Here is a 14,260-nt window from a genome sequence, read left to right on the forward strand (position 1 = left end):
TGGCATCAATACTTCTATCAGACTTATCTTTATAACATCTAGCCCGCTTTAATCTGTCATTACATCTAATGGCAGGGAACCATTCAGCTATCTATCTGCACTACGGTGACTTTCTCAAGCCTACAAGGATTGCTTGCTCAGTGTCTGAGGAGGCATTGTTTGGTGCTGCAAGGTCCCCCCCACCCTACCGACAGTAAATATTTTCACAGGGCGACATTTCACTAGTTCCGCCTACGTCGGCGCTGATACAAACAAGCCAGATTTTAATTTCACCCTGTCTGACATTGTTGTCTGCGACAAGCTCAATTACGGGGCACCAGTAGGGTTGTCCTCTTGCTACTAGGCACTGCCATATGCGAGAAATCCTATCAGGGACTGTGGTGAAGTCCCAAGTTCAAGTATCCCGCCAAATGCACTCTCTTTCCACATCATTGTGCTTTGTTGTGATTGGTCATGGCAGTCCAGCGATTGGACACTCCAACCCTTCATTTTCGATTCAGCATGCATACTCAGTCAAGGTCATTACCAGCTGACATTACAGAACACAGAAAAATCAATATACAAAAACATATGAAGCCTGGAGCTTTCACATGGTCTACTCTGGGAATAAAGTCTTACGCAGTTGCCTCGGTGCGCAGGCAAATACGTGCGCGACTTAGACAAGAAGTAGCTTCGTGGGGATTCCGGAATTTTTTCTGGACGGAAACAGAGTTCGCATGTTAACTATACGAGGAGACAAACTCGAATATAACATACACATTTGCGCAAAAACTTCTACCCAAGATTCTCCGGGAACGAGTAGCAAACCGTTACCAGGGCGCGAACTTTAAACTTCGAAAGCGCACCACGTGCAACTTAGAAGTGCCAGAACACGATAAAACTTACCTAGTGCGAGACATACCACTTGATAGTTGAGTTGGCGGCAAGCAATCACAGCTCAAAATCTTCCTTCCTCTGCCTGTTGGCTTTCAAAGATTCTTTCCTTACGTTTAACAGCGCAGATACAGAGAAATGCGGCGTCCGGGTTACCAGCGGTCCGCTAGTTACTCTGGTAAATTTTGCGGCACAAAACCAAAACACACAGAAAAGGTTTTTGCAGCAAGTTCAGCCAGAGAGAATTTGGAGTTGTGCCCAGGGATTATGCATGCAAACCTGTACTTGGATATGACCCCACACTATTTTCAAATTCACAATTTTCATTCAAGACAGTAACTGTCTTTCCGGACCTGCAACACGTGTGCAACTTTCCACGTGTTACAGACTACGATTGCGCAAACCGTAGTTGCGATGTTTCAGCAAGTTTCGAAGTGGAAACAATAGCACGAGAAGTCCCGCCCTCCCACATTGACAGCTGATCATCAGTTGCTATTATCAGCTTGGCCTCTCACAACGTTGCTCTTTAAACTATGACCTCCATATTTATTGTTGTGTAAAATATTACGATCGTGAATGATATTGCAAAACAGACGAGGCATGATCACTTCAGCAAATACACCATCCCATCTACAACATAGTAAAACTGTCCAAATACAGCAAAGTCTGATGCTGTGTTTGAAAAAACATGACCAATACGGGCAAGCAGTTTACGTCTGGCTGCCAGCATAAGCACAGTACTGCCACCTGGCGCTGGGCCAATAAGATAAACCTTCTGAATGTAAATTATTCAGCTGTGCATGTGTACATTTTTGCAAGTTCACTCCCTCCCAGGCAGCTTTGTTATGGCTAGGAAACACACAAGGAGAGTCCAGACAATCTCCAATACATGTTAACGAAGTTTTCCGAGATGAATCGGATCGGGACCTCACCTGCATGGTCTGTGGCCCTCTAACGGGGGCCGTTTGAACTGCAGGAACGTGCGTGTGTGTGTGTATATATACACAGTACATGCAACCGTGAACCCGCACAGAATGCTTAAGTAGATAATAGCCCGGATCTGTTCCTTAATACCCACTTTGCGTGTGATTTGTATTGCAGTGAAAACTCAATGAAGGGTAGACCTCATTTTTCTTCAGGTTACGGCAAAGCCTTCGCTCACGGTTACAGTTTAAGTGTTGGGAAATCGTGCGAAGTATTACAAGCCACATAAAGGCGCCAGATAAAGAACAAACCATTGCTACACAGTTAATGCTCCATGACCCTAGAGAAAAGGGAGGGCTTGTAATTCTAGCTTATAGCTTTGACCTCGTTTAAATGGGCACTCGGTCAAGTTCAAGGGAGACAAAAGGTATTGAACAAGCGGTGCCACGTTCGGGAAGGGTGCTTACGTAGAATCAGCTGATCAAGGCGCTAGAATTGAACTATCCTCGTGGACAGGATAGAACTTGGTTCCGAGATATCCACGTTTAATAGCATACCTACACAGAATAAACTGACTTGGCAAGTCAACGCATTTTGGCTCCAGGCAGTCCTGAAAGCATTCAAATCCGTGATCACGTCAACGATTTCGTAATACCTAGACCTGAACTCAAGTAACCCCTGCGGTCCACGCAGCCAGGTAACATTCAGTGAAAACCCGGAAGTGATGTTTACCAACCATTGTGTGAGCACTAACAGCTATATAATCAGGCCAATCTTTAACACTTCGTCCTGACACATTGCAGAAAATGTTTCAACAAAATAAAACAATTTCCTATGCGAGACAAACTAACCTTACTTCGCCTTGAGGCTTGACAGATAGCACACTATATACCAGACATGTGAACACAATTCTAGTTTTGTTTTTCAACGAAACTTTGGAAGTATAGTTACAAAATTGTTTCAACACAAACTTTCAGACACTTGAACCATGAACTACAATGGAATGTAGATCCAAAGCTGCAAGAAATTATAGTCCAGGTCCTACAATGTATGTGTGGGCACCATGAAGTGATACAGGGCCTTGATAAGACATATGACCCCCTTCATACCTGTCCTGACTTAAAGACGCAGACATTGCGGTCTTGCTTACTTCCTGTTTTGTCCTGTTTCCTTAGGAATGTGGTCTACTTGGGACGCTCAAAAACCTGGGACCTCAGACAGACTAAACTTGTCAAACCACCCACAATGGCGAATAAGATGATATGAACTAGACAGTCATATCTGATCAAGACGACGTTTCAAGACAGGTTTTGTCTAGTGAAAGGTTCTTCACACGATAATCTTTAAATAGTAGCTTCCAGAAAGATCTACAAGTATGAAGACATTTTAGGAGTATCAGATCTTCTAGTTTTGAGGTTTTGAATTCAAGGTGACAGTTCCCAACCAAGAACTGACTTCTCTGTTATTCTCAAGAGAGTTACTCAACTTCCTTTGTATCCTCCAGAACAGTAGGAGAGAGTAAGATGGTAGAGCACTGAGTGTAAACCTTGATTTAGATGGTATTAAAACTGAACTTGAATTTGATTGGAAAATGATTTATTCCATGCCATATTTTTTGCAGTTAAATCATAGCCTTGTACACTGAATGACAGAGAGAGAGAGCATTTAAAATGTTTGTCTTTACTTAATCCCTACATACACTGTGCTTGAAACAGACCCCTGTATAACATTTGTATGTTCTATTTACCTCACAATCTTCCAAACAACGACAGAAACAGTTGATACATGTGTAAAATAATTTCTCAGGGACAAAATTTATTCCGCTGTTAAATTATCACCACAAAATGCAATATCAGGACACTGTCTAAAGTCAACATTATATGGAACTTCTCACGGTTCCTACCCTGACATCTTGACATTTGTGTAGCCAACAACTAAACCATCTTTCAGGTACAATCACTCTCCAAACTGCCCAAAACCTCTCAGAGTCCGAGTTTCTACATAGCAACACCAGAAAAATATGACAGAACCCCATGAAGGCCACACCACTCCCACTAAAGTCTGCAATAAGGTTTTAATAGAAATCTGACCAAAGGTGCAGGATTTGGATATCAATGTCATCCTTGACTTTCACCTCTTGCAACTTCTCAGATATCAATGTCTATCTTAGCAAGGCTGGATGCAAGTCTTGGTTCAACTGTCCAACTAAAACTGGTAAAAGGCCTGCAATATAACCTTGACCAGTCAACTTGCCATTTGAGTCCCATTTTTTTCAATTATCTACTTAAAAACTATATCTTTTATGGCACAAAAGCTATGCTCAGTTACTAGGAAGGGAAACACTACAGAATACTCTATATTCTCATGGTTTCACTTACATTTACAACTGTAATACAGAAATGGCTGGATTTATTTATGGTACAATATCGGTTCTGGCCAGGATTTTATTTTAGCCAAAAGTAATACTAGTAGCAATGTCCAGTCAAGATCAAGATGAGATGTGACCAATTGAGGTGATGGTGTGGAGGGGGGGTCTTGGTCCTTTCATAGTGAAGAGATTTTAAAAAGGGAGGTAAAGAGTTGTCATTCTAAGGGTGTCCATGGGGTGACTTAATTCTTTTTAGAACACTTAAAATGAGAAGGATTTTTCGTAAGTTTGGAGGGTCATTTGAACATTTTTCCCATTTTACTCTCATATTATCACACAAGCAAATACTAGCAAGGTACCATGATTATGCCATTTGGCATAATGGTCCTAATTTAGCATGGTCATCGCAAATAACAGCATGATGGCCCAACGCCCTAAAATGCATTAGCTAGAACCCTGGGTACAGCGACAAATGAATATGCAATTTTACCTGGGTTGTCCATGTTTTTGTACATATACATGTACATGGCAAGCTAGAGTAGTCATTCTTACTACCCCTCTGGAATTGTTACGACTGTGTTAGTGAATATTTTTATCCGTGACCCTGTACCAACATCCTAGCAAACGTTAAACCATAAAATGGATTTCCAGTTTTAGCATTATCCAGATCTCGTCTCAAACCACAAGAACCATTCAGTATCAAAAATATAATGCTAACCATTTGATTAAATGGGCAATGGTGCGAAGATGTTGACATAATAATTCTTGTACCGGTATTTTCCTACGTACAGGAACATGGAACAATACATATCAAGGGGGAGGGGGGCACAAACTGACAATGCTATTTGCTCTCTACTTGCTCTAAGTCTAACATCTAAATTCTTCTAAGTTTTTCCAGTTTGAATTTGAATCTTAAGGACTCCTTGTAGAGTCAAAATCTTTGTGGACAGGTAGTCAGTAGTCTATAGACAAGATGCTTGTGCTAATGAGAAAAATTATCTAAGGCACCACCAAAACATGGCCACATTGGCAAAGCAGTCCTTAGATAGAGGTCGTCACTCGTACAGATTTGACTGTATATAAATGACCAGGTGGTCCTTATGTAGAGGTGGTCACTAGTAATGGTTCAATAACATGGTGGTAAAGGTGGCAACTAGTACAGGTTTTTTTTACTGTATTTTGTTTTCCAATGGACGGATAATTCCTTACAACTAAACAAATCATCGGCGAGTGGTGTTTCCAAAAACAACTTATGTACCAGTAATGTATCTTTATATACACAGACTAGTCATGGTAGTTTCCCAGAGGACAACAAGCCAGGTGTTGGAAACCTGCTCACTTCCTGTTTTGTCCGAAAAGGCGTAATGTTCACCTGACTACACCTGTGTATACAGAAACCCGTACACGAACAGGTGTTCAAGTACAGTTGTTTTACAGCGGTTTCTCGCTGTGACATTATAGTATGCTCTAAACAAGACCAAAGTCAATGACCCTGTCTCAAGTTTCCTCTCCCCAAACAGATACCCAAGGTCAGGTACAAGTTAAAACCTTTTATTCTTTGTCATTTGCCTGCTGATGAAAAGTTTAGGCTCAAGTATCTGAAAGGGATAAACCTATTTAGCGACAGATAACACTCTTAATCCCATGTTTCGTTACAAGGTGAACTTGGGGGGGAGAGAACCATGTGTTTTTCTCTCACGTCCTTGCTCGGGTGTCAAGGGTCAAAGAGCGCCTATTATTCAGGTATGCAACAACCGGACACAAACATCTAAGTTCCCTTTGTCATAGCCTGTTGGGATGTAATTCAAACCCAGAACGTCAGTTATCAAAGTGGTCTCAAGGACTGGACACTGTTACCTGTGCATACCAGTCTCCACCTGAAGCTGCCCCTTCAAACCAAGACATCTTGGTTTCTCCTTATTTTTCATGTCTTGGCTTTTACTCATTTTCGTGTCTTATCATTTCCCAAGCCATAACAAGAAATAAATTTGGTATAGACTAGGACCTGATAGTGATAAAATACTCCTAAGGATGTTTGGAAAAACTTCAATTTTCAAAATGTCCATGTCCAAACTGGTTTCAAACACAATTTCTAAACCCATGATCTCAAATATCATATTTTTGGAGCCTGGCCAGAAACAATTTTCCAGACAGGTTTCCTGGATAAAGAAAAGCCGGTGTTGGTGCAAGTCTTGCGCCAAACCGGAACCTCTGTTCAACGCACGTCACATTCAGGGTTATTTTTAGAAACCAAAATTTCAAGAAACCAGATTTCATCTCAAGTTCATGTGGATGAACAGGAAGCAAGAACCAAGAAGTAACAAAATTACCCAGCCCACAGATATGTAAAAAGGACCGAAACTTCTAAAACGTAAAAGAGATAATATGGCAAAGTACAATTTGCCATTTTCTTTTCTCACTGCTTGGACAAGAAAACAGAACTGTTCCAAAATGTCAACTTAGTTCATTTTCAGCCAAAAATATTGTCCACGATTCCACCTACGTAAAACGATAAGAGCTGGGAACACGCCCAAGAATAACCCCAGAACAATCTACCACTTTTGACCAAGTGCCAAGGACTTTAGCCAATCTATATAAAGTGAGTTCTTTACATGACCAGTGGGTTTTTAAAAACACATGCCATTTGCTTGGCAGTACATCTAATGTACTTATTCGATTCATAGACAACTCAGGAAAAGGCCGGTTTCCTGATTGCATTGTTTCATAGAAAGTTCTGATCCTCTGACTCACAATATCTGACAAACCGGTCCTGATGTCATAGACATCAGCTTATGATACGTCTTTCTCGTTTTTTAATTCTCATCATCATCTTTTTCCTGACTACAAGGACTTAACCTTCAAGAAACTGCTGTCATTTTCCTATTCTTTTTTACTGATAGCCTTGTTCAGTAACATATTTACACATAGACCAGACATGACTTCATTTTGTTCCAATGTCAGACAACTTTGAGAGATAAGCCACAGAACAAGCCTGTACATTGGTACAGAAATGAGCTGATTTAACAAAGGCTGACAAAATCCTCGCACAGGTGTTTTTGAGACAGAACTTGAGGCTTGGGTTTGGCAAAACCTTGGCAACTTCCGTGGCTGATCAAGTATGACCTTGTCCGCTATCAGGGCATTCACCTCACAACCCAAAAACAAGGACACCCTCCTCCGTGACAGGTGTCGGCAGCCAGAAAACCAATCCCTACAACTTCTCTCAGAGCTTAGCGAGCAAAAAGGCGGTATCGCTAAAGCTTTAGCCTACAGATAAGCCTTCGATGAGTCGCCAAAAGAGCTGTGAAAGTCGGCGAGAAGGCAAACGCCCCCCTCCCCACCTGACCTACTTTTATACCAGCAAGAAAGCGGGCGGCCATTTCTGAAAGCTGTCAGACAACAAAGGCTGGCCACGCCACTTGTGAGTGAAGATTTATGGTCCCCAAAACAACACTCCAAGCTTTCCCTTGTCCTGAGAAAACCTTGACTTTTGTTTTTGTGCAAGCCCAGATAAAATCCCAAGTGCATGGGCAAGCTTGGAGCTATAGGATACTGAGAAGGCAGTGACTGGTGAGTGAGAGGTAGATGAAGAATTAGCATGGAAAGAGTCTCAGCAAGTAGGTCATATTTGCTTCATGCAAAGAAGCCTCTGTCCTGTCTGCTTTTTTCTTGTTTTCTCTAGATGTCATTGCAGGAAATGAGACATTTTTCATCACCATCTTGAGGAACTAAGTATACAGAATTTCAGTATATTCCCACACAATCCAAACATGCACTGCATGGTAACTTCACAGAAGAGATGTTAGTATTGTTACAACACCTGAATCAAGGTCCTCAAAAGATTCTTTTCTAACATTTATATTTTACAACATTATCCTGTCACTGTGTGAAAAACATTAAAACGATGATGAAAACATGACAAATATCATCATGAGAGAACTGGACAAAAGGATGTCAGCAAAAATCCTGAAGATTTGTCTAAGCGAGAGCACCAAAGGCTAAGCGAAAGCCTTCATAATTTCTTTGACTTTGGTCATTTTTCTTCTTTTATCATCTCAGAGATGGCCTGAATGGGCAGTAATGCCATAATAGTGACCACACCACCTTTGTGTGGTCAGCTGCCCTATGGTGAACCTATGGACAATAGATACTATTGTTTGTAAGAAATACCAAAAATAGAAAAGCATGGGTTTTAGCAGGTGTGAATCGCATTAGCCTTGGTGCTTGTATGTTGTTACTTCTACCATTGGGAAGATAATATTTTCACACTCAAATTTTCCCATCATTTACATCTTTTGCCCGGCCATGTGGTCAGTTCAGTAGTATGCAAGTTTTGCCTATGTAAACACTGAATGCCTGCAAAGGTTTCTCACAAATTCTGGCAATATTTGTAGCCAGATAGAAGCTAGGAAGTTAGAGTTTTCTTCTATCTGAGTTCTGTCCAAAGATTTTTCCTGCAAATATTTCCTTGAATTATCTCTGAATGAGTAAAAAAAACTTCAGTTTCTCAGACTTTTTTTCAGAACACAAAGGAAGGATTGATAGTGATACATAGAAAAGAACTACAACAACACAAAATGACCAGTTTTCTTGTGCTAGCTTGTGAAACCGTGGACATTTCAGGACAAGCTTGGACATTTGCACTGGCTAAAGCCACTCACTCGCCACTTGTGAATTTCAGCAGATTCTAATGTTAGATAGGAGTGTTAGAGGTCAGCCACCACAGTGTTGGGGTGACAGATACTGTTTCCCCTAGTCTGAAAACAGTGGAAAAGTGAGGGGCACTTGCACTTTCTACTAGCTTCAACACTACAGATGAAAAACCCTCCCAAGACTCCTTCAAACTCAAGACTATTCCTTCTTTTCTCTCTGTCTTGAGCACTTTTTTCTACACAACACAAAACAACATTTCATACGATATATCAATCGAACTAGACTCATACAAACATTGATTTTGTAACACTCTTCTTTTAGATTTGACAGAAAATTCTCCAGGCAAAAGTCTGACAGAAGGCGAAGAAAAAGTCTTGTATTTCGTGCACTACAGATGGTCGTACTATATTTTTTCTCCAGGTCATCTGGTGACAGCAGACTACCTGACCTTTCACCTACTAGTACTGCCACCAAAGCAATGAATGTTCTCTACAAAATCTTCTTGTTTTAGTTCCTATATCACTCCACAAGAAAACATAGCACAACTGCTTCTGTGGTAAGCTCTGAAATACCAAACAGGTTACAGAGAGGGGGAAGGGAAAACCAGAGGCAGGAAGACAATTCAGCTGTTTGTATCTTTGAATTTTAACAATCTGTCTACTGTGTCATGACCCCTGCATGGCCCTATCTGGTGTCAACTGACCATATGGTAACCCCAACTGCATTTCCAGGCCGGAAAAACACCCCTATACCATCCTGTACCAACCCTGTATTCCCAATTTTGACACAGTAGGTAAAGTTGGAGGAAAATTCTGGAACGTTGTCCGGCGATGGACGTTTCCAAAGTATGCCTGCCCTCCCCAACATGACCCCAAGGGTAGTAGCCAGGCCATGTGGCCACAATTACCCTGTATTCTCTGCTGTAGAGGATTAAAAATGGAGGACAGCCCTGCCATTTTCTCAGCAATGGGAGAAAGACAAATCTACCTCACAAAACACAAATCAAAAATGGTAACAGCACTCCTACACTGTGCTTCTCATATTTAGAGATAAAAAATACCACAAAGCTGTGATTCTTAATCTAAATAAAAGATAAATAATACAGAAATGATAACTTAGCTAACAGCAAGGAGCTCCTTGCTAACAGTGTGTAGATACAAATAGCCATCACTGATAGCTAAGATTAGTAAGAGTAGAGTAACCTGGTAATATTCACACTTTTTGTCCAGGGTAAGCAAGAACACTCACACATATTGTAAATGTGAATCACTCAATGCACCACAAATTCCCCACCTTTATTTACAAGACTGTTGTATTGTGGCAATTATAAAACATAAAATAACATTTTACCTTTTTTTACGCTAAAAAAAGGCACAATCCTATCTTCTCTGAGATGCCATGAAAAGCATAGAAATCTTCTAACTCAAACAATGCTGTAACTTGTAAGATTCAGATATGTATGACTAAAGTGTTTAGAACAGGATTCGATACAACACAACAACATGAAAGTAAAATCATGTTGTTTGTACCAAAATAATAACATGTAGTAAACACCTACCTGCCACGATTACGCTGGACTGAGTGTTCCACAGTGATCACGGACCCATGGAAGTTGTAGCCTAGAAGAGGAATACAGTCAAGAAATTGGTACTACATTTCTGGTTAAGTATTTAGTAACACACCTTGAAACAACCAATGTACAGGAAGAGTAACATAGACATGGCACTTGTACACTAGTCATATATATAGGTAAAAATTTAATACTTCACAAATTAACAACTAGCTGATAATTCATATTTTGTAGCGCCATGCCTGACCATTGCACGCCTTGATATAAACCACAATTTGTGGTGTTTTGTTTCAAAAACTGAGAAAAGGTGGTATCTTTTTTAACAAAGCAATTTTATTTGGGGTTGCAAAAGCAATTCATAAATTTATTCTTTCTCTGGATGAAGGAAATATGCTTTCAATGACAAAATTATGATACACATTACATAAACTTGTAGTTGTATTTGAGCCATACATTGGGCTATAGAGACTCTACATTTGGTTGAAACTGAAGGTTGTACTTTTACCAATGAATTTTCACAAAATGACAAATGTTTTAAATTTGTTAACTTCTTGCTTCCGAGACTCAGGGGTCCAAATACTTTGTTTTCTAGTAAATTCTAAATTTTAATTAGCCTCTAAACATGTAGTTGTACATACTAATACGACAGTGTATTCCTTCACGTAAACCAAGTTGTAAGTTGCCTCTATTTTCTAAGCAATTTCAAAACATTTAAGAAAATATTTTATACAAAAAGCAGCAAGGTATTTCCAGCAGTATGCACTACATATTACAAAAACTTTGTCTTCCTTCAATCATAAATACTGTCCAAAAGCAAGTGGCCCACAGCTCTAGTACAACAGCTATATAACACAAAATAGTCTATGTGAACATTTAGAGTCAAGTGTTTCAACTAATACTAGGAGTGGGAGTTACTGTATAGCACGCGTGTAGCTGTACAATACACCTTCAAACAACAGTTACAAGTGAATCATTCTCAAAAATAGACGGAAGAACGCACATGACATTTCGCTCAAAATATTGCAATGTGTATCACTTTGGACAATTTTTATCAGTTCAAACATTTAGAGTTTAACTTCACAAAAAGAAACACCTGTTCACTCTGTAGTTTTAAAACATAGCAATAGTATAGAATACTTTGTCATACTTTGTAAAATGCTCATTCAAACAAAAATTTTGTATAAATAGTAGATATGATATTTAGAGAAAAATTCTGTAGTATTTTGACTCCACTTTTGGATATATTTTTCAACCTATATTTTACATTTCTACATCTGAATCACAGATCAGTTTTCTGGAGAATTGGGACTCCACTCTACCAAGATTGTAAGAACTCCTACCAGAATTTTTGACAAATGCTTGTCCACCAATCTCTAAGAATCAGACAGAGAAATCTCAGCAGAAAGTTTTTCCACTCTCTACTTGTGTTAGCATGCCAAATATTTACTATATTGTCCACACACACAAAAACAGGATGGATTCTTACAAGATATTGCTGCACTGTTATGATTTTCCTTGTATTGAATCTTACTTTTTATGCTACACTTCTAGAAAGAGTTAGATTCTTCATAAATGATTTCAAAACTACACAAAGTTTTGGCAAATTCTGAGCAATTTCTCGGTACATTTGTCAACCACAAGAGTTACAATTTTTAACTTTTTACACAAGTACCAAAACGGTATTTCAGCTCAACTTTCTGTTTTGAATATATGGATCCATTCTAGGGTGATATTGAAATCTTTCTGATAAGATATCCTTATGAAAACAGACTGGTTTACGTTGTGGTTGTGTCTGTATTTGGGGATATATACTGAAATGGCGTGCCACCATTACATCAAAGATTGAGACAGAGATTTCCTGTGGTTTTCTCAGGACTCAATCCCCAACTTGATCGTTAACTGTCTGTGCAGACAACAAACTTAAACTGTCTACAGAAACACTGGGAATTTCGTGGTTTTCTAAGACTAGACTGAAAAAAATAAACTGGGATTTTTCACGCTGGCATCAAAGAAGAACTGATTTGCCTATCAGTCAGCACTATCTACAACACAGACAACCGAACAATCCTTTGAAGTTTTCAACTCAAAAACTCTCCTATATTTCCCTATAAACATGCTACAACTATTTTACAACACTTAGAATTCATAAATCTCTTGTTAAATTTTAAAAAAGATGACCGAGAAAGGTTGACACCGGGTCAGGTTGGCGTGGAAAGTTTGGACCTTTCACCACGCGGTGTCGGTTTTGTGTTCGAAATCGGTTCGAAAATTGACCATTTTGAAAACGTCGATTTCAACAACACGAGAAAGAAAACAGTTACCGGGGAAACCCTGGAGGGGAAACCCTGCCTGTGGTGGAAACTGGACGGGAAAATGCGGAAAGAGTGGAGGCTGGGGAAACATCGGGAAGGGCGGGCGTGGCCCTGGGAGCAGGACGGGCGGACAGGGCACCACGGGGCCGGGCACGGCCAGAGCGGCGTCCGGAGCACCAGCTGCCATCTTGCTTTCGTACGTTCGAATCCGAACGTTCTTTCACCTCCAAAAGAAAAATGGACGACGGCAAAGAAATAAACCAGGATGAACACTTCATTTCTACTGAGATGGGTTAATGTTGGGTCGATCTGTTGTTTTGTTTGGGTGGAAAATGCGGATGTCATCCCGGCTGGAAGACAAAACCAGGTCCAAGCTCTGAGGCAAGCCGGGGCGAAATGTAGGTCGCCTGGGCCGCCATGTTTCTGCATCTCCCTGTTGAGGATGTAGCAACAAATCTCGCCATTTCTAACCTCGATTCTCAAGCCTAAAGACTTGTTAGAGATTTTCTGGCGTCCCTAGCAAAATGAACTGACTGCCAAAACTTTAAATATCACCGTTATGTGTCCTGCTCGGAGCTGGAAGCGACCTGGGCTGGACCGTATCTAGTGTATGCTGTTAGAGCTTGGCGTGTGCGTTTTCTTTTACTTTTCAGTCCTTCACAAGCGATGTTCAACATGTCCGAGCGAAGATCCACAACTATTTGCCGCCTAGAATTTTATCCCGGGGCCAATTCTTACGTGTGTCTACGTAGGTTTGCAACCTCAAGCGACCTTCGCTGACTCCTGGAGGGGTGCAAGGAAAGGTCGGTTGAGGTTGCGAACCCGTACGGGGCCAGGAGCGCCCTCCCCCGAGCACCCACCGTGGAGCTTGCGGATGGTTTCCTCGGCGCTGGCGTTGTCCTGAACTTCCACGAAGGCGAAGTGATTCTTCAGTTGCACGGTGTCGGGCACGATAGGCACGTCATACTCGATGAGCAGGTTTTTGAGCATGTCCAGAGTGATTTCTGGGCTCAGGTTGCCAAAGTATAACTTCGTGGCCATGTTGTGCTACTACAGGATTCGAACCAGCGTGTTCTCGCGCGGTAGGATGGAACTCCGAAAAAGACTGACGCGTTCCCACGACCGGGAGAAAAAAACTGAGAGGTAGAACCGGACTAGGCGGTGTGAAAGCTGAAGTGAGACTGTCGGGAAGCCTGTGTAGTGAGAACTACACCAAGAAAAGGGACGGCGGGTACCAGAAGTTATGATGTTGTGAAGTGTAGCTGACTCGTGTGGACCCGAGCTGTCGGAGTGAGTGCAGCGTCGGACCAACCGCCTTCAAATAAAATCCACGCAAATACCACGAATAGTTGAATGGCTGAAAGCCGGCCACGTGGTCAGCTGTCTTCACGTGACAGGCCCGGTGCTTCCGTCCCGCCAAAACCAGACCTTGCCAACCTCTCTCATTCATCAAGTACAAACGTACTTACGCAGAAAACAATCTCTTGTTATCTTTGAAAGATACGCGAGAAAATGGAGTTTTGCTGATTATTCAGTTTGACGTTGGAGATAACTTGACAG

At 41.0% G+C, this 14,260-nt stretch overlaps 1 protein-coding gene across 14 annotated transcripts in view; it reads right to left on the bottom strand.

Annotated features, from left to right (window-relative positions):
- LOC118424725 (insulin-like growth factor 2 mRNA-binding protein 3) overlaps positions 1–14,039 on the bottom strand; it is a 68,969-nt gene extending 54,930 nt beyond the window's left edge. For 6 of the 14 annotated variants that reach the window (XM_035833423.1, XM_035833432.1, XM_035833429.1 and 3 more), the window contains exons 1-2: positions 13,561–14,038; positions 10,377–10,437 (exon numbers count right to left, since the gene is read on the bottom strand). In XM_035833423.1, coding sequence (XP_035689316.1) covers positions 10,377–10,437; positions 13,561–13,741 — 242 coding nt within the window. In that variant the 5' untranslated portion in view covers positions 13,742–14,038. Of the gene's footprint in view, positions 1–885; positions 915–10,376; positions 10,438–12,709; positions 12,903–13,560 lie in introns of those variants that run through there. The other 8 variants (XM_035833433.1, XM_035833431.1, XM_035833430.1 and 5 more) reach the window with 4 other exon arrangements.
- Positions 14,040–14,260: the final 221 nt, after the last annotated feature.

This window comes from Branchiostoma floridae, chromosome 10 (assembly GCF_000003815.2).
Source record: "Branchiostoma floridae strain S238N-H82 chromosome 10, Bfl_VNyyK, whole genome shotgun sequence".
Lineage (NCBI taxonomy): Eukaryota > Metazoa > Chordata > Leptocardii > Amphioxiformes > Branchiostomatidae > Branchiostoma > Branchiostoma floridae.